General features: G+C 41.8%; 1 protein-coding gene across 1 annotated transcript in view; it reads right to left on the reverse strand.

Annotated features, from left to right (window-relative positions):
• The window catches only part of CRYBG3 (beta-gamma crystallin domain containing 3), a gene marked incomplete at its 5' end in the record, with an annotated part of 62404 nt that overhangs the window by 904 nt on the left and 36668 nt on the right, over positions 1 to 24832 (reverse strand). Inside the window, 9 exons of the mRNA XM_009870918.1 lie at positions 1673 to 1832; positions 2311 to 2469; positions 4579 to 4702; positions 8070 to 8209; positions 16483 to 16609; positions 17124 to 17233; positions 21149 to 21181; positions 22145 to 22271; positions 23311 to 23453. Coding sequence (XP_009869220.1) covers positions 1673 to 1832; positions 2311 to 2469; positions 4579 to 4702; positions 8070 to 8209; positions 16483 to 16609; positions 17124 to 17233; positions 21149 to 21181; positions 22145 to 22271; positions 23311 to 23453 — 1123 coding nt within the window. The remainder of the gene's footprint in view (positions 1 to 1672; positions 1833 to 2310; positions 2470 to 4578; positions 4703 to 8069; positions 8210 to 16482; positions 16610 to 17123; positions 17234 to 21148; positions 21182 to 22144; positions 22272 to 23310; positions 23454 to 24832) is intronic.

Raw genomic sequence — 24832 nt, forward strand, 5'->3', positions numbered from 1 at the left:
TTTGTGGACCCTCCTGTGTTCCTGCTTGCAGCCATTACCCCTTGTCCTGTTACTGAAAATCCCTGGGAAGAGCCTGGCTCCGTCCCCCTGACACCCTTTACACATTTACAGACATCACCCCTCAGCCTCCTCTTCTCCAAGCTTCTCCAAGGTCCTTCAGCCTTTCCTCATAAGGGAGATGTTCCGCTCCCTTCAGCATCTTTGTGGCTCTGCGCTGGACTCTCTCCAGCAGTTCCCTGTCTCTCTTGAGCTCAGGGGCCCAGAACTGGACACAATATTCCAGATGTGGCCTCACCAGGGCAGAGCAGAGGGGCAGGAGGATCTGTCTCGACCTACTAGCTACTCCCCTTCTAACACACCCCCGGACGCCACTGGCCTTCTTGGCCACGAGGGCACATTGCTGGCTCATGGGCATCCTGCTGCACACCAGAACCCCCAGGTCCCTGTCCCCTGCACTGCTCTCCAACAGGTCAGACTCCAACCTATACTGGCGCATGAGGTTGTTCTTTCCCTGGTGCAAGACTCTACACTTGCCCTTGTTGAGTTTCATAAAAATTACTCCCAGCCCTCCAGCCTGTCTAAGTCAGCCTGTCTGTGTCAGCCCCTCCTCCCAATTTAGTGCCATCAGCAATTTGCTGACTGCAGTTTGTTCCCTCATCCTCATTCAGTAACTCTGCCCTGTGTCCTCTGTCACCAGGGCACCCACCTCATTCAGAGGTATTAGTTTTATTAGTATTAGTTTTATCTGCAATGTATTTGAAGAAGTCTTTTCTGTTGTCCTTGACCTGCCTTGCAAGGTACCTAGGCAGCACATCTCTCTGCTACTGTAAAGAGCTGCCATCAGTATCAACAGCTGCATTCAGTGGATTAGTAGTAACTTTATGAATTAGGAATGGTGATTACATGCCTTAGTTCCAGAAGCCAGGAATGCTCTATTAATTCAGTACCATGGGGCTGGGAATACATTATCAGTAAGTGTGAGCTGCAGTAACAGCTGGTAGGACTTTGACTGAAAAGGTTGATGGCTTCAGCTGTGGGACATGCCCTTACCCTGGTCTCTGAGCTTTGCAGGGGTGTCAGGCTATTAATTACTTTACTTAGACCTTTCCTCTGAGAAGACAGCACTGTAGAGCCCCCCAGCCTCATAATCAGCCACTGCCTCACAACCTTTCCCAGGGAATAAAACTCTAGCACCAGCAGCCGGGCATTCTCCAGTGAGGCAGTTCTACCACGATGGATAATTAGGAGGACTAGGACTTAAGCAATGACAATTTTAACCAGCCTGAAAACATTAGGGCAAGTGCTTTTCCCTTTTGGAGCCACACCTACTCCATCCTTGAATTTCCTTCGCTATTTTTGTCCTCTGTGACTTGCACTACTACTACTGTGACTACTACTACTTCTGTGACTAGCGCTACTGAACAATCACAAGTAGAAGAGTTCATGTGATCAGACTAAACCTCTGGGATCAAAAGAGTCAGGTTCCCCCCTGCCGTGTTGTTTCTTGTCCCATTGTCAAGCAACTGGACATAAACCTAACAGGAAAGGTGGGATTCAGTATTCAACCTTAAGTACAAAAAGAAGTGGAATATGGCAATTAACGTTAATCATAAAATGCATTTAGAACATACTAGGTTTAGTTGTGTGGGGTTTTTTATATATATAAAAATACCTTTAATATCAAGCACCAGTTGGTCGCTGAGGTATGAACTGATGGTTCCATCCTCACTGAGTCTCCACTTTTGCCGGTCCTTCCCATGTTCTGCCCAGAGTGCGACTTTAGCCCCAGGCACATCTCTGCCACCGATGACATCCAGGCAGGCGTTGTTAGCCTGGGACGCAAGAAGAGAAGTGAGATTCAGGCCATAAAAGCATCAGGTTTGTGCCTGACACCGAGCAGTACTGCAGCAATCATGCTCCAGCTGGTGACAGACCCCGTGAGCAGCCTGGGAACAGATGATTTCGGCAACTGAGCAGCTACTTGATCAGAGGTGGGGGTCTTCCTTACTTCAGGTGTTTCTCATGTTAAATCGTCAGCTTTTTATATTAATAACAGGCTATGGAGGGCAGCATTAAACAAAATCACTTTCTTTGCATATCACTTCTTAGAGAAATTCTTAACACTTCAGCAGCAAAAAACTTAAACTTGTGACTTCAGACACAACCAGGTTTCTCTGGTATTTTTTGACCTCTGGGAGAGGCCAAAAGCTACCCTGGTGTTAATGTTAGCCTACAGTATAACGCAAGAAGAGAAGGAGAAGAGACATGAGGAGATCCAACCCACCCACCTTCCAGCACCTGGAAACTCACCTTGGATTTGAAGAGTCCACGACAGTAGTGCCAGATCTGGGTATTCTTCCCGTTATACGGGGATGCACACACCGATGTTGCTCTTATATCTGCCAGGCTTCCAGTGACCGTCAGATATTTACCGTGGGCTCGGTTCTTCACTCTGAGGTACACTGCTGGCTGAAATGGCGTGAACGGAAAGAGTTGTTATAACACAGAGCTGAAGAAAGTCAATGTGAGAATACCTGTCCTCCGTCTTTTATACCAGTTTTCTAAAGTCTAAGTTTCAGACGAGGGCATTCAGTAATTTTTTTGTTAACATGGGCAGCAGTAGTGTTTTTCATAGGCAGATAATTTGGGGTTTGTTTTTTTTTTAAGATATATTTATGTCTATAGCATGAATTCCTGTGATGTGCAAATATCTCTAGGTCAGCACATTTCACTCATTCCACAGCCAGTAAATGAGCTGTACTCCACACGCTTTTTGTTCTCAGGACACAAAACTTACTGAGTCACAGATCCAGCAACTTCAGCCCCCACTAACGGGACTATACAGCAGAGAAGTGACACCACTGCTTTTGAACGTACAAGGATAACAGGGTCCTGGCTTGGTATTCCTGTTTACTCAAAAAAATGAGGAGCTGCTACAGGGGTCGAGCTTTTGCACTGTTATTCTTTGGTTCTGGCACAACTAAAGAGCAGTGAGTTATAAAGGGCAGCTATGTGGAAATCCCAGCTCCTTTTTTTTTTTTTTCCCCCACATTAAAACAAATGCTAAGGTACAGATAAAAAAGCCTCTGTCCCACCAAGCTTCCATAAACTAATGTGTATCAGCATAACGTATAGTTATTTTTTACAAGGATTGCATTCTGAAGTCGCTGAGCAGAACTTTTGTGTCTCATTTTGCATGTCTTTCAAATGTTTTGCTTGTTCTTGTACTACCTCTGACACTGGTGGACTTGATCCGTTTTGTAATTTGTAATGGAGCCGGAAGGAAGAAACATGAAGCAGTGCAGTCGCAGAAAAAAAGACCATATGCTCACAGAAGTGTCAAGCACAGGCAGCTGACTGCACAAACTCGAGGAAGCCCTCAGTTTGCAAGAATAAAAACTAAACAAAACCAAAATAAAATAAAAAAAAAAATCACACAAACCCCAAATGCAAAAGTCCCAGCAAAGCAGCTGAAGTCGGCCTCCTAACAGTACTCGCAGTGTAAAAAAGGATGCTGCCAAATACAAAAGCTCTTCAGATTGCTGGCTGAAGAAAGAATTCTGTTTTTAAGATCAGCACAAATTATTTTCATTATTATTATTTGCAAGAACACAGCCAAATTGGAATCCTGGGGTAGTTAACACTTCCAGAGAATTCCAGGGAGCTGTCAACTTCTTGGACTAATAAATCATTGGGGGGGAAAAACAACAAGTCCTTTACTTTTCAGGGAAGGATGGGGGGAAGGGACGGATGCTAAAGATGATTATTGTTCATTGCAAGTTGAATCCAGTGTTTAAAAATAAAGCAGCGTTTGTAGAAACAAGTTGTTCTGTGAGAAGCAGAACTGACAAAAACTCTTTTCCAGTGGAATTACTGGTCACGTTCCCTGCCACTCTCCCCTGTCCTTTTCCTACTGTGGAGACATGAGCCTTCCACTGGGTTGGAGCTTGTATGTGTCACTGGTGACCTCACCTGTGCTGGAAAGGCCGAGAAGTAGAATCGTACCTGCTTTTTCCTGGAATGAGAGTGGTTATCTCAGTCTTGCTTCTCTAACTTTCACAAAGCTCCTAAGAACTTTGCGGTTTTGAGACCCGAGTCTTTGAATGACACTGAAATAGGTGTTATTTGGAGTGAGGCAGAGGGGGAAAATGGTGGGACTGCATAATTTTGCTTCTTTTGGAAATTCAAGCTACAGCAGAATAAAATTTGCTCTTGCTTCCATTTATGTTAATTATGAAACAAGCCAATGAAAAATTGGTTTTCTCATTATTGTTATGTGGCAAAAATGTAAAAATAGAGCATCTACAGAACACGCTAATGAGCTATTCAGAAAAACAAAACTTGGCTCCAAGAAACTAGGAATTATTTCCCTTTAGGAGCCTAATATAGATCTCAATAACTGTCATCGGAGGAATTTTCTGCTTCGGTAATCTTCCAGTAGGTCCTTCTGGCTGTCATCATTTGGCCTGATTTAGGAAGTACAATGCACACCATTATACTTACTGGTAGAGCTGATACTTTTGCACAAATCCCTGTCCCAAAAAACCCCATAGTTGTCCTCATACAGTCCTACAGTACCTGCTTCAAAGGACGAAGGGAGCCAATTCCTTTCCAGCCACTGTGTTCATTCCAGTTTGAAATCTCACCCGGCTCCAGCAGAATCTGCTTTCCTAAAAAATTGCATCCCTCGTACGCAATCCACCTGGACACAGAAAACAGAACATGGAAGTCCACGTGTTTAACCACAGCAAAGCTAAACTACACGCTTGTGTTCAGGACTGCACCCTCAAAAGCCCCCAAACCTCTTCCTAAAGAAGTGCTAATGTCAAACCTCTATTACTGTGCCACAAAATGCCACCCCCATCTCAGTGGTTTAACTGTTTTCTGTCTAATTTAAGACCAGTTTTCTGTCTGCTGGAAATGTGTGAACTCCATAGACTGTCCTCCCCCTGCCCCCCCCAATTTTTTCCCACAAATAGAAGAACCTTTTCATGAACTCAGATGGCAACCATGCAGGTTTCCGTGGGCACACGTTAAGAAACCAGGAGCCAGACACCAGGCTGCCCGACTTGCAGTTTTGCTGGGCTGTATCTATTAATTATGAGAGGATCTAGGCCAATATTTTCTTTTGTCACAGTTGAAGCTTTTTGTAGCTATTCCACTAGTCTGAAAAAACGTAAGAAATACTTAATACTCCAAAACCTATACGATATTTAACATACGTCCCTGTAGTGAATATATGTGAGACGTGGACATGGCTGAATCCTTGAACAGAGTTAAAGCACCGGCACATGCAGATCCCATGTTATCTCCAGGCATCTGCTCCGTAAATGCTCCTTGCAGCCTCAGGACTACAGGGTGGTTTTATTTGTATCAGTAGGGCACTGCTGTGTGGACAGCGAATCCTAAATGCTCAACTCATTAACTCAGCCCAACACAAAACAAATACTGGTTTCCCCACTGTTACCTGTTTTACATGTCAGCTGCCAAAAACAGGAGGGATGGCTGCAAGTCAGTGGGAAAACATCCACAAGCAGTGCTCACAGCACGTGTAATTTACCGCATTGCTCTTAAATTGAAGCACCTGCCAACCAGCCTTGCTCAGTGCTCCTTGGAGGCTAACGGTGCCAGTGGGGAATTGCCTCCTAATGAGGCTGTATCACTGTTTCTTCAAATTAAGTCCCATGCCCCTCCACAGGTATTCAGAGCAGCCTGACCACCACTGTGTGTTCCTTACACTTCTAATGCATTCCTGACTTCTCTTGCAACGCCTTCTATCAAGCCAACTGTTAGCGTTGTTCTTGGAGCATAGGAGAGTCTCATTTGAAATGTAGTTTAAAACCAGACATTTATAGGAAACAGGGAGGGGAAAGACTGATACAGTAATAGCCACATGGAACCAGGCTGGGCTTCTGGCATTCAGTGACACTGACAAAACTCATCTCGGCTCTCACGCAGAACCACAGCCTGCACTGTGCCATCTTTCCCATGCCTTGGAGTCCCTCAGCCCCCTCTGCCAAACACCAGTCCAGGCTTGTGCCATTTCTCACCAAGGTGGTCCCTTGGTTCAGGAAGGGTCTTTGTACCGAAGACTGGCAGCAAAATGCCATCGATATGTTTACATTAATCTGTGTCATTTGTTTAAAGCTGATGGTAAGCTTTGGGGCAAGGAGCCAAAATACCTCTAAATCCACCTTCCTGAACTCTTGGTCACAGAGAAGGCAAACAATCCTCTAGGACATTCCCATGATCACCTGACACCTTCAACCTTTAGGCTCCTCATCAGCAGAGTGGGGTGGGGACAGGCTGGGGAGGTCTGTTTCTCGGGGAGCACCCTAAGGAGCTCAGAGGAAGCCCAGCCATTCTGCCCTGGCCCTTCCCAGAGACAGGGAACCACCTAACCTGGCTTGGATACTCAGAAATGAAGATGGGGAAGGGGCTGGAATGTTGTGCTCACTCTGCTGTGTTTTTCTGCTGTGTGCTCCCAAAGCCATCACCCTTTCTCTATGGCCAGCTGCATGGGCAAGGCAATTTAATTTCCAGTTCCACACCCCTGATGAGAGGGCAGAGAAAGCTCATAAAGAGACGTTCCCCAACAGGACACGCTTTAGACTGTAACACCTCTACAGAGGCATGAAGATTTACACACTCCCACCAGAAATGAGTCAGGTGTTCCTCCCAAAGAAGGCTTTTCCTCCTCCAAACTAGCACAGGTCACAGTGAATGCATGCCTACTGTTCTCAGCCTTAAAGGGCAGCTGCTTGCCATGCTCACCAGGGGGACCCCAAGACACGAGCACAGCAGATGATCACCCTCTGTATTTTCAGCAAGGGCTTGGGATGGAAGTGGCACAGATGGTAGAAACTAGAATTTATAGTGAAATGGGGAAGCTTATATTGACTATGGGCCCACAGCTAAAATCAACAGCTACTGACCGCTCTTAAAGAGAGATTCAATCCTTAGCCAACATTTCAAGACATTCCTGTGTGAGCTTCCTGAAAGAAAATAGTGCCTGGTGCTCTGGAGCTCTAGCTAGGTTAGGCCTAGCCTTTGTGCCAACCTCAAAAAATCAAAAGAGCACTCAGCAGTGTTACCACAGATATCTGTAGAAAGGTTTTGACTTCTAGGTGGTAACGGAGTTGATACATATGACAAATTCATTGTAAAAACCATAACAGAGATATAGCTAAGCCATGAACCGTCTATACTAATTCCTTGCCCAATTAGTTAAAATTTTGCATGTTTTGTGGCATCCCATAAGAACTCTCAAGAAAATGACAGACTTGTCTATGTGAGAAAGGTGGGGAGAAGGTTAAACACAGGACACGTGTCACATTGGAAGAACCGCAGTTTCCAGTCAGTCTCAGTTGCAGAATGAGACTGCAATTTATTTCTTGCTGCTGACTATGTCGAGGCTCAAATCCTCACCAAGACAGAAAACTTCAGAGTTTCTCCAAAAGGAGAGAGATGCGGAAGATGTTAGAAGGGTCACTTCTGCAGATGTAGGATGATTTTCACAGAAGACCCTGGCTGTGTGCTCACACTCACAGGGAGACGGGAGTAAACTAACAACAAAAGCCAACTGCTGTTCCGGCTGTCAGATCCACCCAGAGCTTCTCTCGGAAGTTGCTGCCTCTTTGGCAGCTGATCAGCATGTCAAGTTTCACTGAACCCCTGCAGTGGTTTAAGTTAAATCACTGCAGTTTATAGCTGGTATTTTACAGGCTGTTAATAAAGGCAGTCTGAGTTTACTCGACCTGTCTTTATAAGTCAGCAATCAAAACTTACTTGCTTTCGGTTCCTGGTTTGAACAACAGGCTCTATTGTTCATTACTGCATAGGGATAAAAGGACAATTTTACAGTGTGAAATACACCCTCTGTCCAGAGTTTTTGTTCATTTTAGGTCCTGCCACAAAACATGGATCTAGCATTCAAGTGCATTTTAGGATTTTATATCATTTCAATGTAAAATACATCCTATGAAATAAGGCAGTAATTGGGAGAAAATGCAGGCTAAGTATCAGCTCCTATAATGCAAAACTGACACAAGTATTTCTTCTATACTTACAATCCACTTCTCACCCATACAGACTGAGTGTAAAAATGAAGGTCCTCACTCAAAACAGAATTGACAGGTCCGCTGAAATGCAGCTCTCTTCCCTTGCAGCATTCCAGAGCAAACAGACTTACAGAGGGCTCAGCAAAAACCTGAAGGGGGGAGAGGAAGGAGGAAAAAAAAGCCAAATGTTACTAAGAATAGTCTAACTTCAGTTGTTAGGCACGATAAGTGCATTTGCCCACTTCTGTTTAATTTCCACATGCTTTCGGGTTAGATCATGCTCCCTCAGCAAATGTAATAGCAAGGAAAAATAAATGTACATCCACCAACAAAGCACACAGAGCTGAAACACGCGGGATTTATCAGTGGCTTTGTCATCGGAGTACAGTGCTGCACTGACACAGGCCAGACACAGCGAGTTGCTTTGAGAAGCAGAGGCATCTCTGCATTTGAAAGATCCCTTTTTGATTTGATTTGTATCGTTAGGGCTTTGATTTCTTTTCATAAATCCAGTTTATTTATTGGCAGAACAGGTTCCAGCAGTAGTTTTCAGAGTGATGTGCAGATTGCATCTGAAGTAGTGAGACAAATCACAAGTCTGTTGTCCACAGACTTTCAATTAGCAGTGGCTCATGGGAAAAATCTTCGGGATCTACAAACTGAAAAAAGTTAAAAATGTCAGAACTCAAAAGTTCTCAATGCTTTCAACAGATATTCCTGGTATTCTTTCGACAATCTTGAAGCAATAGTGTAATTAGTAACCCTTTCAATCTCATGTAGAATTGAAACATATTTCACTTTATGTTCTGTTCTATGGTCGAGAGATTGCCAATGAAAGCAATAAAAAAATCAGTTTACACGCAAATGTGACACAGCCATAAGATCAGCAGAAAAGCACAGACGGAACAGATTTAAATACACAAAGTCTGTGCCTTAGCGCGAGGAACACTTGTGCGATTTTTCAACATTTTTAACCCAAAACCATAAGGGAAGTATCACAACCAGAACTGTTATGCACTTGTAATTTCTAGTTTGGGAAAGGAAGAGGGAATTGGTCTGAATAACTGCTTCAATTAGCAGCCTCTCCAGGGATGTCACCTTGTTCTTAGGAGATGTTACCCTGAGATAGCTGGATGTGGAAAAGGTAGGATTTCTTCTGCAGCTAAGACATGGCCTCAGGTGGAATGAATGAAACAAAAATCTTGAATTAAAGTTGACACAGGCACTGAGTAATTAAGAGAACTTAACTTCGACGTTTGCAGAGGCACATGTAGTGAACTGTCTCTGAAGAACTCAGTGGTGATTCAGGGCTTACAAATTTACTGGTGCTGACTCAGTGCACTTGGTATGTAGCTGGTTCAAATCCTGCCTCAGAGAAATTGTTTTCCTCTGCCAGCCAGTGCAGGGACAATGTAACTCATGTAATACTGCACAGACCGGGAGTTTGCTGAGACCTTTAAAGAAGAGCCTGGAGTCATTCACCAGGAGAGATTTTTAAAGCCCACTGCACTTCTTTTTCTACAAAACAGTAGATTAAAACTAATAAGGTTTTTATTTGGGAATGTCAGCTCTACCCCCTGCCTTCTGCTGAATGAGATGGGTCAAACTGATATACTGTGTGTCTAAAGGCTTACTCTGAAATCTAGACCAGCAGATCTAATGCAGGCAGCTATTTCTCAGGTTGCTTTGCTCAGCAAGGTGGTATCATCACACTCCAGTCTGCAAGTCTACTTCCTTGGCACTGGTGTTCACCTGAGTGGAGACCAGAAGCCACATCCAGAACTGGTCCAACAGAGAAAATTTTCACAAATGCACTAGTAAGCATGGGGAACACCATTTGGTGTGCTAGCTGTTGGATACTGTTAGTAAAGCCTAAAATTTATTGCGCTGTCGTAATATTCAATGTATTAAGAGACAGGGATGCTGTACTAGATGGGCAAGTCATCTGATCTGGCATATCCACTTATACACCAAGAATCAGCGAATTGGTGATGTCAATTGAAACGACTCCAGCTCTCACGTAGGCTGAGACTGTTTGAACTCAACGAGCCCGAGAAAGCCCCGTCCAGTTGCTCAGAGTCCCAGCGCGCTGGTACAGCCGACACTGCATCTATGGCACACACACACGCACACACACAACCAGCCCAGCGCCGATCACAAGGACTGATGCCACCCCCCCAGTGAGGACTCAGCAGGACTCCACTCATCTTGGCACAGCGGCGAAGCACAGAAAACATGCTGCTGTCTCAAGCACTGAAGCTCTTGTCTTTCCATAACCATATATAGAGCAACGAGTTGATTACTCACTTTATGTATACCATTTCACACCAATAGCTGGCAGCAGTGACTTGGCCTGGCTTTTTTCTCTGATTTTGTTTTCATAGCTCCATGGAAACTACCAACAGTAAAAAACAAGGTTTTGAGGCTACGCTGTTAACACTTACCACAGAGGCATCTCATTCTCCTTCTCTGGAGACATTCAAAACCTGCCTGGACGCGTTCCTATGTGACCTACTGTAAGTGATCCTGCTCTGGCAGGGGGCCTGGACTAGATGATCTTTTAAGGTCTCTTCCAAACCCGAACACTCTGTGATTCTGTGTGACCTCACTCCCGCCCTTCTTTGCAGAATGCTGCGGTGCATTTTCAGCCATTTTCCAGCTGAAGGGTCATCATTGATAGGTAAGCATGAGACTGACACGGTCAGCTTTTACCATCAAGGCCAAATGCTGACAGGTCAGGGAGGAACGCCAGACAGAGTAAGGGAAACTGGGCAGAGAATACAAGCGGGGGCAACCTCAGATGGTGGAGTTGCTTTAGGTGGACCCTGGTCCCCAGTTTTGAAGGGCAAGTTAAAAACATCTACATTTACCCACAATTGGCAAATCCTTGCCATGGCTAGGTCAGGATTACCTTAGCTTCCTTTCCTAGTTATTTCAAGGAAAAAAACCTGAAATGCCATCCTTTGGGGAAAGCTTGCCAACTGCAATAACCACAAAGCACTAAATAATTACTTAACCTGATCTTTGTGCATTAAGGAACTCACTGCCTTGCTTAAACCAGCACCAATAAAGTTTCAAGAGGTTTTGCTTGATTTTTGATGCCAGGGTCCCAGAAGAAAGTCAAACAGATTTCGTATATGAGAGAGGCCAGTGTTTAAGGAAGGCTATATTTACATAGCACTTCAAGATATAAGCAGCCTTGTGAATTGTTAAATACAGTGACAGTCTTTACTTAACAGGTGTGGTAGCCTACAGCTAATACAGCACATGATGCCATGAAAATGATACAGCTTTTCCCCTCCCCATGGTGTGATTCCAGAGGCTGAAAAGTAAACCACGGAAATCAACGCACTAAAAATCTCTTGCACAGTTCAACTCAGCTCAGACTTTTCCTTCAACGAATTTCACTGTTTTTTTTTCAATTGAGAGAAGCTGTGCACCACAGGTTTTTCACAATTCAGAGTAGAACTTTATGCTTTGCCATCTCAGAAAAAGAACGTAACATAAGCCTGAAGTGTTTGATACTAAACAAAGATCAGTGCAAGATCAGCCTCCTTTCAAATGCCTTTCGTTTGCAGTGCAAGGCTTAGATGCTTGACCTACTGAAAAGCCAACAGTGTACAGACACAAGGAAGCTAAGTAAAAGTGCTACAGCTGAAAAATGAGTGCACAAGTGAATCTGCACGTGTGCTTATAAAAAAAAACAAGCAAAATTTTAGCTACAGATAATATGCAGAGAACTTTTTGTTATGAATTTTGTGCAAACTCTTACTAACACAGCCCTTTAGAGAGGAGTTGAGCTCAAACTGTATTTTCCCTTGCAGGTTTTTTTTTTTGTGTGGTAAAGTCAGATTTTTACAAACTTTGACAGGAAAGCCTTATAAAGGCATGCCTGTCATCCAGTCATCGGAAGGTTTGGTATGTCTCTCCACTTCACATCCCTGCTGACCTGTTGCCATGCAATCAGCATTTGCCAGAGCATGAGCTGGAGGAGGCTCCACAGCTGTGTTACAACATCCTTGGAAAAACCTTTACTCTTCACTCTTGGCTAACTTGTCATTTACAACTGTCTTTACCGAAGCTGTGCTGACCTGGCTACTCCCTCCAGTGTGGGAGGACGCCTGGCTGAGGGAGAGGATCACGGACCTGGACTACAGGAACACCCACAGTCACTCCCAGTGATACAAAATGACTCATTGCCTGGCCCTGGGAAACAGCGATCAATTTTTGTGCCTGATTTAATCATTTCCCTCACAGGAATGCTTGGAAGACTAGTTAACACCTGTAGTTAACTTGGAAAACATAATCATTATAGAAATACAGGAACTATCACAACTGATCAGAGCAAGAATAAGAATGCCTCAGAAGGAAAAAAGGGAAGTGCTGCACAACCTACAACGCAGATCTCAGTTTTGTTTTTACAAACTATGAGAGACTGGCTTAACTTCAGGGTTGAATTCCATATTTTAGAAGGAAAACTAATTGCTTGCTGCAACAATCCATGTAAGTCACACCAAATATTACGGGGGGTTTGACAAAACAACATGCCTGAGAAAAGGCAGTATTAGAATTGACCTCCTCGCTGTAAGAACATCTTCTAATTAAAGAAATCTGTTTCTGTGAGATTTCCTTTTTAGCATATTTTCCCCACTTAGGAAATAGTGAAGTCTCACTGGTCTTTCAAAAGCATTCCCCTTTTCAGAAGGGAAGAGGTCATGCCACACATCGTTATTCAATATGCAACCTAGATTAATCATGGGTATTGCAATGCTATTCTTCCTTCAAGAATACCAACATTATTTTCTCATTAACAAGGTGCAGATATTCTTTGTTCCTTCTTTGTACCCTCTCGTTAGCCAATAGCTTTTCCTAAATGCTCCCACAAGACCAAAACAGTCCAGTCTGAGCGAAAAGGAACAGCAGAGGAAAAATACAGGTAGGGCCTCCTAAAGATTTAGTTTGAGTACTGTATGCCTCGGAGAATAAGCCAAGATGGGAGAGAGGTTCCTGGGAATGATACCTTCCTCACTTTCCTTATGAACCTGCCTAACTTTTGCTTTGCTACTTCCTCAGCAACCAGTCGAAAAAAGACACGCGTAATTCCTCTATGCTGCTAATGCCTAAAAAATGGAGAAATAACCCAAGCGGAAACGTGTTAATTTGAATTTCTTGAGAAATGGGGGTGTGTGTGTGTGTGGAGGGAGTGGGGGTGGCACGTCACACTTAAGTGACGGCAACTTCACTTTTCAGCAGAGACCCCATAAAACATCCCTCTAAGAGCCAAAGGTTAGAACACAAGCCAGCCAATCTAGTGAAGAAATCACACCAATCAATAGCCTGAGCCTGTTTCTTATCCAAGTTCTTTCTGCATTGCGCTGAAAGTTTTGGATTTTTTTCTATTTTAATTTAGAAAGAGATTTTTCATTTTGTTATGTATTTAAGCTCTTAAAGAAGCAAATTATATTTCTGGCAGTTTTTAAACTGAAAACTCAAACATTTGCTTTCCTAAAAAAAAATAATTCCTCATTTCTTCATTTAAAACACTTGCCCAATTTGTTTGCAAATATTTTGTTTACATCAAAGCTGCACTTTCCAGTGAACAAACTATTTCCTCAAATCTTTTCGTTATCTTCAATGGTTGATTTATTTTTTTAAAAAAAAGTCAGTCAAGACTTTGCAGAAGTTCTTAGCTGTTACACATAACTTAAGGCATTACAGTTACTTCAATCGCAAAGATCTCACTGCCACCTTACAGAGCTGTTCCATCAGGTCACAAAAGCAGGCCCATACATTAAGGAGTACTACAAATACGTAACTTTAATCCTCAAATTCTCCTCGTGGCAGAAGAGAAACCTTGTGGCAGCTGACAACATCCAAAAGCCCCCTTGTTACAGATTTTAAGCAAAAACTCAAAAGCTACACTGAAGCTACTGCCACATGCAATAGCAAAGATGTTGCCAGATGTTCCTTTTAGTTACCAGAACAGATAACAACAGAAAAGGCATCATGGTTGAGGATCAGATGCAGAAATCAGTGTGAATTGGTCCATCCAAGCTGCACACTCCACAGGTGTCAGTGGCCTGCGTTGACTGCTATGCCTCACTGGAGTTTGCCCCACAAAAATAATCTATATACTTACAGACATCCTGCACATAAAGGCCCAGAACTGGGACTTCACTCAGCTGTACAAATCAAGGTAACATACAGTTATCGTTGCGATACTGCAAATCAGAAAGGTCACACCCACATCTTGTGTCCCCATTTCCTCCAGCAGATTTGTTCTCCTATCCCAAAGGACTGGCTGAAGCAATCTACTCCCAAAATATACAGCTGGCCCACGCCTACGCCAGTCAATGGACTTGGACTGTTTTCAAAGGCTGGTAACGAGCTAGCCTTATACAAGTCCTCAGTACTGCTAAAAGCATATGATTTTTCCTCCTTCATGAGTGCCACACATGGGCCTCTACTTCTAGTCAACATCTGGGAGGCAGAAACCTCACACAACGAAGCAACACACGGCTCCCTGCGGCGTGAGAGTTCTTCCGACAGTTAGTTGCAGCAAATACGCATCTCGCTTAAGGGAGAGCAGGAGATAATGCATGTTCAGGGCCTGGTGTCGGGGTTAAATATTCTCCCTCTCACACACAAGCTATTGAGATACACACCTCAGGTCTGAAATTGGGCTGGTGTTTAAAGCTGAATAATGGAAGGGGTTCTCCACGTCACAACTGAATTCAATAAAGCCGTACAACAAGCGCCCTTGGGAATATGCTTGCTGCTCTCTTGAATGAGCTAACAGAAATAACTTGTAATAAAAAGGGCTCTGTTCCAAGAGCAGCACGCCACGGACAATGCACAGAATTAACTACGGCTGTTTCTGACCACTGACCAACCTTACTGCTGCGTGCTGAACGTCACGTCTGTGCTCCACAATGCCCCTGAGCACGGCCTCGTGCCACGAGCACACACAATGTGTTAGGGGCCGATGAGGGAATTTCTATTTATAAAACAGGTGTGGCTCAATAGCATTTTACGCCATTTAGCACCTCGATTTTGTGAAATGCGAGGGCTCCTATTGGCAAGGGAGGAACTGAACTAAGAGGTGCATGCCACTTACAAAGTACAGGAAGATGTGTGTAAGCTTCCCACACAGAGCCTGCCAAACACACTTCTCCCAGGGCTTGGCCCTTGGTAATCAAGGGCTGCCAGTAGCTTCCTATTATGCCAAACTGCATAGTTACTTCCCTGTGAGATTGCAGGCTGAGGGATTTGGACGAGATCTGCCATTCTGTGTCAGAACGTCATTCTAATTTAGCAGAGTCCAAAAGCCTAACGTGAGAAGGAGATCTTTAATCTGAAAACCAGACCCTTGGCAGGTGTGAAGTCATAGTCCCACTGAAGTCACTGTATTTATGTAACCTAGTGAAAAGACCAGCACGCAAACTCGAGTTGTACATCTTCCCACCATGCCCATGACTTTTGGTGTTTGGGTGAGGGTTTTTTTGGGCTTGTATGTTTTTATCTATTCAAAAATGAAAAAATATTTAATACTTGAAGAAAACTGAACTAACTAATCTTTAAAGTCTAGTTTCCCAGGAGGTACTTTGAAGGGTACATCACATAAACCTTGTGTTCTGTGATTAGGGAAGTTTTGGAGAAGTCAGTGCTACAGAGGAGTGAGGAGAGCAGCCACTTGCTTCTCTTCTACTGACAGCATTATGGCCAGCTTATCTTTGATATCCTTGCACAGGAGCATACCAAGATACGTGACAAAGGCACAGACTCCAGCGTCATAACTCCTGTGTGTAGATTTACAACAGGATGTACAAAAGGCTGTATCTATCTTGTACTGGATAGTACAATGCCTTCCTGTGCAATCTCCTGGCCATAGAGGGCCTTGTATCTCACCTTACTGCTACAATAGGTCACTTGACTGCAAGCTGTGTGCTTGGTTAGGTAGTACAACCAACATGGCCCCAAAACAACTCGAACATTATATGCATGTGTAGTAAGTACTTGCCATGTACCTCAGAAGTCACCATCTCATGGCCACCTGAGCTTTGGACTGGACAGTCTGATGTGTTGTTCACAGCTCACAGGCCACAGGTGTCATATATTACACCACTTTAGACAAAATGTCTCACTGCGTACTAAGCTTGCTGAGTTGTATTATAAAGACCAGTCAGAAAAACGCCAACCAATGCAACTTATACAAAACAGAGTAACTTTGAGTGCCTACCACTGACCCTGTGCAGGCATGCACACAGCCTGGCTTGTTTCTGATCCAAAAAATCCCTTAAGCCAAGAAAACAAACTTCACTCTCTTCCCTAAGCGGGAGGTTGCTTAATGCAAGCACTTGCTTCAGACATCCGACTATGAAAAGAGTTCCAAAACATTTTTTTTTTTCAATAAAGTCCTTACATATTGAATAGGCTTGAGGGATTTGATTGTAGCAGTTGGGCAGCCACAGGAACTGAGGTCAACATAGAGGCCTTCTTCCAGCACACAGTGATTGTCAGTAATTTCCCCTTGGTAATACAGGAGCCAACTGCAAGAATAATGTAACAAAAAAGATTAGCTGCTCTAGCGGCTTATTAACTTTAAGTTTTTTCGAAGATTTAGTATTTGCTAAGGAAATAAGGACTAAAAAAATTTGCTTACTCTTAAAAATTAAGCTTAAAAGTAAGGTGACCTGAAAGGCTATGCGACAAAGTAATCAAAGCAGCAAAATCAAATCATGTGGTACAGAATTCTCAGTTCCAAACGACGTGAGTGGAATGCAGGCACTTCTACTGTACCGAGTTCTCAAAATCTGGAATAAATTCTAACTGGAGTTAAAAAAGGAATTACAGTAATTGTGCAAATACTCCACAGGGAAAGCCAAATGCATGCTACCCAATAACAGGATGACAGTTACTGAGATGCACTGCAAGACAGAGGGTCTAAGACATGATGGAGTATGATGGGCATGTGTTATGCACTTTCATCTGTCTGAAATTTAGTAGTGTTTAAAACAACTTATGTATTGCTTAAAATGGTGGCATGTAAAACAACAGACTTACCATCCCCGAAGAACCTTAAATGAACATGGTATGAATGATGTAAAATCAGAAACTTCTGCTGTGAAATCTATACATGTTCCTTGGAAATGTGTATTACTGAAAGCTTTGAGCTACAAGAACAAAACAGAACAAAACCAATGACTAGAAGGTAAACGGATACATTATAATTAATGTAACAGAGATAGCTGTGCTTTTAGAGAACTATCCATTCAATTCACAAAGACATGATAGAACGAGTTCTTATTTAAGGAATCTTTTGCATTTCTGCAGCTGCTTTATCTTTAGAAAGATCAAGTGTTTCATGGTCTCTAGGCCCAGTACAGGATGCTCCCCAGTGATGCTAAGGCACTGGTATCAAGCAGGAGAGGGCCCAGAGAAAAAGAGAGGGCTAGGCCTGAAGGATGTTGTTTTCCATCCGAAGTACCTCTGAACTGCAGTTAACTCTTGCTACAGCTTGGCAATCCAGCGTTCCAAAGACGTTCAACAAGATGGTGAAGCAGTGGTCACAAGATACAGGACTACTGTTGACAAAGTGCCTTGAAATCTTTTGTGACCACAGGGATCACAGGTAGTTTCTCATTTAAGAACCAGCAGAAGAATTTGTGTGGGGACTGGGTGCAGCCTGTAAGATGCACCATGAACTTCTCAAGTTCAGCTAAGCTGTTTTCACATGTCATGGTGAAGAACTTCAAGCCACACTGAACCATAGCCCACCATTAAGATGAGATCAATTCACCCTGAAAAAGCAGGGAGGCCGAAAGTGTTAAAGAGAAAAAAAAAAGGAAAAAAAACAGTACTAGGTCATAGCCTACTATGTATAGCAAAGTTGTCTAGAATTCTTTACCCCTGGACCACCATTGTGCAACTGAAGTGAATTTCACTTTAAAGCCTGAAAGAGAGGCTGGAAAAAAAAAAAGAAAAATTCAATTGTATCAAGAAAACAGCTCATATTCTGTAATGGAAGAAAAACACGATGGCTGTTGCAAGACCTACTTCCCCCCTCATGCTCCAAGTTGGCCTAGCTTCCTGCCAAAGAAAAGAAATCAAATGTTTTTGCCAGTATAGAGCAAGAAGGCCAAACACAAGTATCAGCAAATGGGTTTATGGAAAAGCTCAGTCTATGTTTTTAAAAGAAATGAATATATTTCCTGTTAGAAAGAACAAGAAAGGATAAATCTGGCCTTGCATGCTGTAATTGCAAATTGGAGAACACAAGTCAGCTACAATATAATGAAAAAAAATGTAGCTGATTTTTCTGTAAATATAATTGCACTGCTATGTCACAAAGCATCTATTTCGGCTGTAATTACATAGTATTTTCTACCACTTATCTCAAAGCTCTTTGTACAGGAATGTATATATAGACTGTCTTTCTTTCACGGACCAGATGCTATCCAAGGCTTTTAGAAAAGATCTGTAGCTCATTTTCATAAAGGATATATCTACTAATGAATGACGATCTTAATTTGACTGAAGCTGGGGTGAAGTACCAATTCCTATCTGCAATTAGTCTCAAACTGCAGCCATCTCTACTTTGTCAGGGTTTCACACTACTATATGAGGTTTCGCTTCCTAAAAAGTCAACGGACAGCATATTAAAATACAAATCCAAGTTATCACAACAATTATCTCTGCTTCCTAAATCATCTGGAAATCAGCTGCTGTTGAAAGAGGCTTTGTTCTTGCTGGGCAAAACCAAATTTTACTTTTAATAAATAAAATTAATAGCTTTTTTGGAGTTGGTGATTCCAATCATTCTTACGTTATATGTACTTTATTTATTAGAGAGCCTGGCAGGAGGAAAAGGTCAGGGAGTTACCGAGAAATTTAAGAAAATGTAGTTGCTTTTCAATTTCTGACAAGCAATTGAAAGCGGAATTTAAAACAAGACACACTGTCCTGCAGACAATGGAAACAGTTCCCTTAGCTCAGACATATGTTTATTAAAGGTGGGAGAACGTATAATCATTCAAAATAACCAGTGTATGAGTTGTACAAGGGTCAAACATTAGGATACTTAAGGATTTGTCAGCTCTTACACAGGGCACTTTGAATTTCCAAACTAAGAAACTGTTGCATTCTAACTCAGAATGGGAAATTCTTTATAGGTATCCGAAATATCATCTTTTACTTAGGATAAGTGATTAAATGTTTTCCCATAAAAACTTACTTAAAATATTTCCCCTCCTAAAAGAACTGTAGCAATATGAATTATGTTCTTCCTTCCCTAGCTTCAGGGCAAATTCTATAAAAATCAGGGTTGTGATAAATCAGGATAGTATTTTTTACGGATGATGTTAAGACTGCTATTAGAGAACAGAAAAGGCAAAACACAATCTAGTAACGTCAGTATTTAAAAGTGACTGTGTATATACACACACATTTTTTTTTTTCACATATTATGGAATATAAAAAGACTGTAAAGGACAATTTATTGAAACTTCAAAGGTTTAACTTTATCTTACTGGTCTGCAAGACTGCATTAAAGCAGCCAAAGAATATAGCTTTTGGGAGATCCTGAAACAGAAAAGTTGAAGATGGACGGAAAATTGCCTTCAACTATTTGGATCCCACCAGTTTCCTCCAAGATGGTTATTTTATCTGGTATCATTTATCAAGGCCTTACTGTGAACATACTTGCAAGTCTTTGGATTTGGCCTCAAGCTGCCATATGAATAGGTTTGGCAGGAAATCAGTGTTTAAGACTAAAATAATACACCAATTTCTTCAAACAGGAAACATTTCCTGTAGTCCTGGGTTAATCATAAAACTCTAGAACTAGAATACTTGGAGAAAAAGAAAGGTGTGGTCAACCTGTTATGTAAAACAATGTATGTACTTCCTATGCACTTAGAGCTATTATATCCATCCAAGCAAGAAAGAGCAAAATCATGTCCAGATGACAAAATACTTAAGTTTTCTGACACAGAACCATTGAGCTCTGAAGTCTTTTTTATCTGAAAAAATGTCATGTTTCTTGGAATAAAGTTTTCCAAGTTTGCTTAACTAAAAGCAAGTCAGAGAGAGAGAAATATAGCCACTTAGATCATCACCCATGCTAGCAGCACACTCCAGGACAGAAAAAGAGAAATCAAACAACCAAAGCAAGAAGGGAGGAAAGCCTTGTTGGGACAGAACATTGAGGGAGACACAGACCACACTTGGTTGTGAGCACAACCACTTTGAGGAGGGTTTTGTTTTAGAGAGATATCACAAGGGTACAGTAATTGAACATAATCCTCTAACATAAGTATCAGAAGTGCAAAACCGTAAACTAACTCATTCATGAGACCAAAAGTGAATTATAAGGGATAGCTTTCTCTTTGTAGGTTGTCACCAAGTTAGATACAATTTTCAGGAAAATTGTCAGAATGTATTGTAGAAGAGATTTATCATAGACTGGGGTCAGGATGCATTCACTTAAGGTCGTCCGTTACTGTGAGGAAAAGGGAAGCACAGAGCAAGTGGTACCTGCTCCTTCAGAAGCAGCTATACATGCTCGGGAGACTAGGAAAAGCAGAGCTACCAGCACACAAGATTAAAAAACTCAACTTCCCCTGTTGATGAATATGCAGGTTTGAGGAGTGCAACCCAATTTCCTGCAGTTTATACTTTCTTCTTCACCTCATATGTGAACAAGATAGTGACAAACTAGATACAATGCAAAACAATGGGAAAAAAAAGTCACAAAGAGAAGGATGAATGCACGTGAGAGCGAGTCTCCAGAAACAGGAAGGAAAGAAGAGGAAAATAAATAGCTATGGAGAATCACTCAAAATCTACTGAACCAATCGCATTTTTGGTGACAGAATACTAAAGGGTATGATCTGGAATAAAGCAAAGAGCAGAACATTAGCAAACTTAACCTTCATACATCTACCAGCTTCCTCCATCAGTGGTCTGCTATATGGAGATGATAATACTGAGGTATCATCTGAAGTAACAAAGTAAGACATTCAACATTACCTGTATTTAATTATTAAATTCACTTTAGTACTAAAGACTATTACATAATGTCAACATACCAGATGTGGAGGCTCATTCATTCCAAGTGGTTCCTGCAATAATAAACATATATACACATGCATATAAATAAGTAGAATTAACTACAATTAATTTTCTAGAAGAAAAGTTCCTGAAATTTGTTGATCATGAGCTCAAGAGCAGAGAAAAACACGCTTCCCAGGCTCTTGGCACAATTCTCTTGCCCAGCCTCTGCCATCAGCTGCCTGTAAGCTCACGATCATCTGCCTGACTGTTAAGCACCTTTCACCCAGAAAACTTGTATCAGCATTAATTAGTTCGCATAATGCGGATTAAAGTCCATGTAAATGTCTCTGCACTTATTTTGAGTCTATTTCTTGAAAAAAGAATAAAAACCAACAGAAGACACCTCTCTCAACACATACTTTTCAAAATAAGGTTACGTTTTTCTTTCCTCTTTTCAGTACAATAGTATCATTTATTACATACTCATTACTGAAAATTGTCTTTGCTTTGCATTAGGGTGTTGACAGTTCTAGCACTAATCTGTTTGGGAAAGTTGCACCACCTCAGATTTAATAATGGCTTAAAAATATTTCTTGTCATTATTCAGTGTATGACAAATATTTCAGCATAAAAATAAGAAAAAAATATAAACGAGACCTCTGTTATACAACAATAATATGGGCCAGATAAATTCTCAAGTATTTTTGTATCCATTATCAATTAGACATTTTAAATTACTATGTTAAGTCAAATTAATCTTTCCAGGCCAGGTTACTACTTCCATGAACGCAGTCTGCCAGAAAGAAGTTTCCCTGACAATTTTCTCAACAGACAGAAAGATCCAGAGCACCCATTTCAGTCCCCATCCTGAATAGACTCATTATGCCATTCATAAAGGTCTTGAAATTGTTTCCAAGTAAATAGACAAATTGATTAAACAGCATACCCAAATTATAACATTATTGTTTGCTCTTAACTTCAAGTGTCTCATTTCTTTTCAGTTTTCCCCTTACCAAGTTCTGGTAACTCACCAACTTAACAGGTCGAATTGACATGATGATTTTACTAGATCCTCCCCAGTCAAAGAAACATTTATATCTTCCTTTCTCCAATACATACTGCTCTCCACAGAAATACTTCTGTTGATATGCAACCCACCTGGAGAAGGATATTAAAAAGAAATTTAAAATATCACATTTTCCTATGTAAATATTACTGTGCTAAACAGAACAATTTTATTTGGAGTTTTCTTGATAAGTCCATCTGACAAGCAGGTATCAGCTTGAGCCAGGTGCTCTTCCACACTTGTCAGTTTAACCTTCTGCTTTTAGTTTAAATAGCTCCCTAACAGCGATTTTACTTTTCAGTGCCTGACTTTACTACAAATAAGGCACAGCTTATCTTTTCCATACAGGTGCCACCTGTCCCAAAAGGTATCCCCGTTCTTAGTATACCTAAAATCCCTCTTCAGCATTACTGCAAAGCCTCTGGGTCGTGAAATTACAGTCTGTGTAACCTCTGGAGGAAAGTCACAAGCTTTCTCTAGTAACAAGAATACCCAGATCCAAATCACGGTGGAGGCATGAGATTTAGAGAAAACTAAGATTGTTTTTCTTCCATTTACCAAAGAAACTGAAAGAAACATTGCTCTCTCCTGTCATGGGTTTGTGTATGGTGGGATTTTTTGGTAGCGAGGGGAGCGCTAAGGTGGGTGGCTCTTTGCAAAACTTCCAGAGCCTCTCCCAGGCCAGGTAAAAATCAGACCTGCCTCTGGCCACGGCCAGGCAGGAGTGAGAGCGGGGAGTATATTTAACATCAGGTTGTATTTATTTTTAATTTCATTATCTTACTCTGAGCTAGTTGATTTGGTTAAACTGGTGGTGGTAAATTAAATTGATGTTTTTTCCCCAAAGTCTATTCTGGTTTTTGCACCTGAGCATAAATGGTGAATGAGCCCTCGCTGTTCTAATCTCAATCCTTGGGCCTTTTTTTGGTAAATTTTCTCCCTTCTCCTCCCGAACGAGAGAGGGATGGGGGTGAGCAGGCAGCTGTGTAGCTCTTGCTACTGGTGAGGTGAACTCAAACTATGATATCTCCCAAAGTTTACCACCTGTACCATGTGAAATACATTCTCTCAAAGCATTTACCCAAACCTAAATGTGCAAATACTTCCACCCGTGTATTTCAGTAGACTTACACTCCACTTCTCACAAGAATTGATCTTGTCTCTGGGCCAAACCCAGCCTGCTCCAAATCAGGGATTTCTTCATTGGTGATGTCTAATGATTTCCCATCTTCATCATCAGACTGAAAAAGTGCCACGGATGACTCTATGAAATCCTAAGAGGCAGCAAAGGAGTTAGAAGACAGGCTGTGACAGCTCAGTGACACTTCACAACATAAAACATTTCAAAAAGACTTGTAGCCTGAAAACTATCATTTTATAAAGCAGTGAAGGGACTTACGCCCCTTGTGTGGATCTTTACAGGACATTTTGGCATGGAAGTGCCTAGCTGGAAGCTTGGAAATCTGATACAGCCTTCAGTGGTTTCTGCTGAGGAGAGGAAGAATCTGCTGCCCCTGAGGCACCACCCTTTTCTCTACAAGGTTCACAGAGTGCAAAGATGCTTGTGTGGGTAAGGGAAGGGTTGGGGATTTAGCACTTCCAACAGCTTCACAGATGACTACTCCAAGCACTACCACGACTATAGCCTTTTACTTCAAGTTCCTCATCCCATCCCAGTGACAAGGCAATAATCACGGAGAGGAAAAGAATGGCAAGATAACCTTTCCAGCACAAAGGGTTGGTAGCTTTTGGATACATCCATTGTATGACTAATCACTATAGCTATGAAATAAATACTGCATGACAGTGTCATGTTCTTTCTTATGCAGCCTGACACAGATTCACAAAAATATGAGGAAACCATCACAGAAATCATTCTAAACACTTCCTGCTGTAACACAAGCTACCAACCAGAGAGGAGCATGCTAAAGGCTACCCTAAGAAAACAAAGACTTACAGCAATTCAAAAACACTTGGAAGTGAAGGCCAGGGCTAGCATGCAGCCAGATTCAGGTGAACCTGATCAAACAAGCTCTTCAGAGGACACTATGCCTTTGTACACGATTCAGTCACAATGTATAATGAAAACCAATTTTAGAACCAACACTTTATGTGGCTCAACCTTTGTGCATTGTTTACAGTACATCAAAAAGTGACGGAACAAATTCTGTAGTAAAACTGGTTTTCCTATTCATTTATTTAAAAAATTGCAGCTACTTCAGGTATACACTAGAAATTTAAGTGCCATGTCTGACAAAATCATCATGAAAAACTGCAGCTTCAGACTATTTTTTAGGAAAAATCCCTCTAAAAACTACAAATGAGAAGTACAAATGAAAACCATCTAGTCTTAACAGTCCTAAAGCAAAGGTTTTGTAAGAGTTCCTGAGAAGCAATTTACATCAAATCTGCACATAATGTCTCTGGCTAAAATTAAAATACTGAAATACATCCACAGTTGCAATTACATTTAAAACATACTTTGAATTCAGCCATCATTTTCCACTCCCTAAATCTTCACTAAGCAGTAGCAGAGATAGTCGAAAATGGACTTTCACATTAAGGTAAATCATTTCACACTTGAAAACATTAGTGGGAAAGCTACAAAGGCAACATACTCTGCCCTGCTGAAAGACTCAGAAACGTCACTCTT

This window comes from Apaloderma vittatum, unplaced genomic scaffold (genome assembly GCF_000703405.1).
Source record: "Apaloderma vittatum isolate BGI_N311 unplaced genomic scaffold, ASM70340v1 scaffold14446, whole genome shotgun sequence".
Classification (NCBI taxonomy): Eukaryota; Metazoa; Chordata; class Aves; order Trogoniformes; family Trogonidae; genus Apaloderma; species Apaloderma vittatum.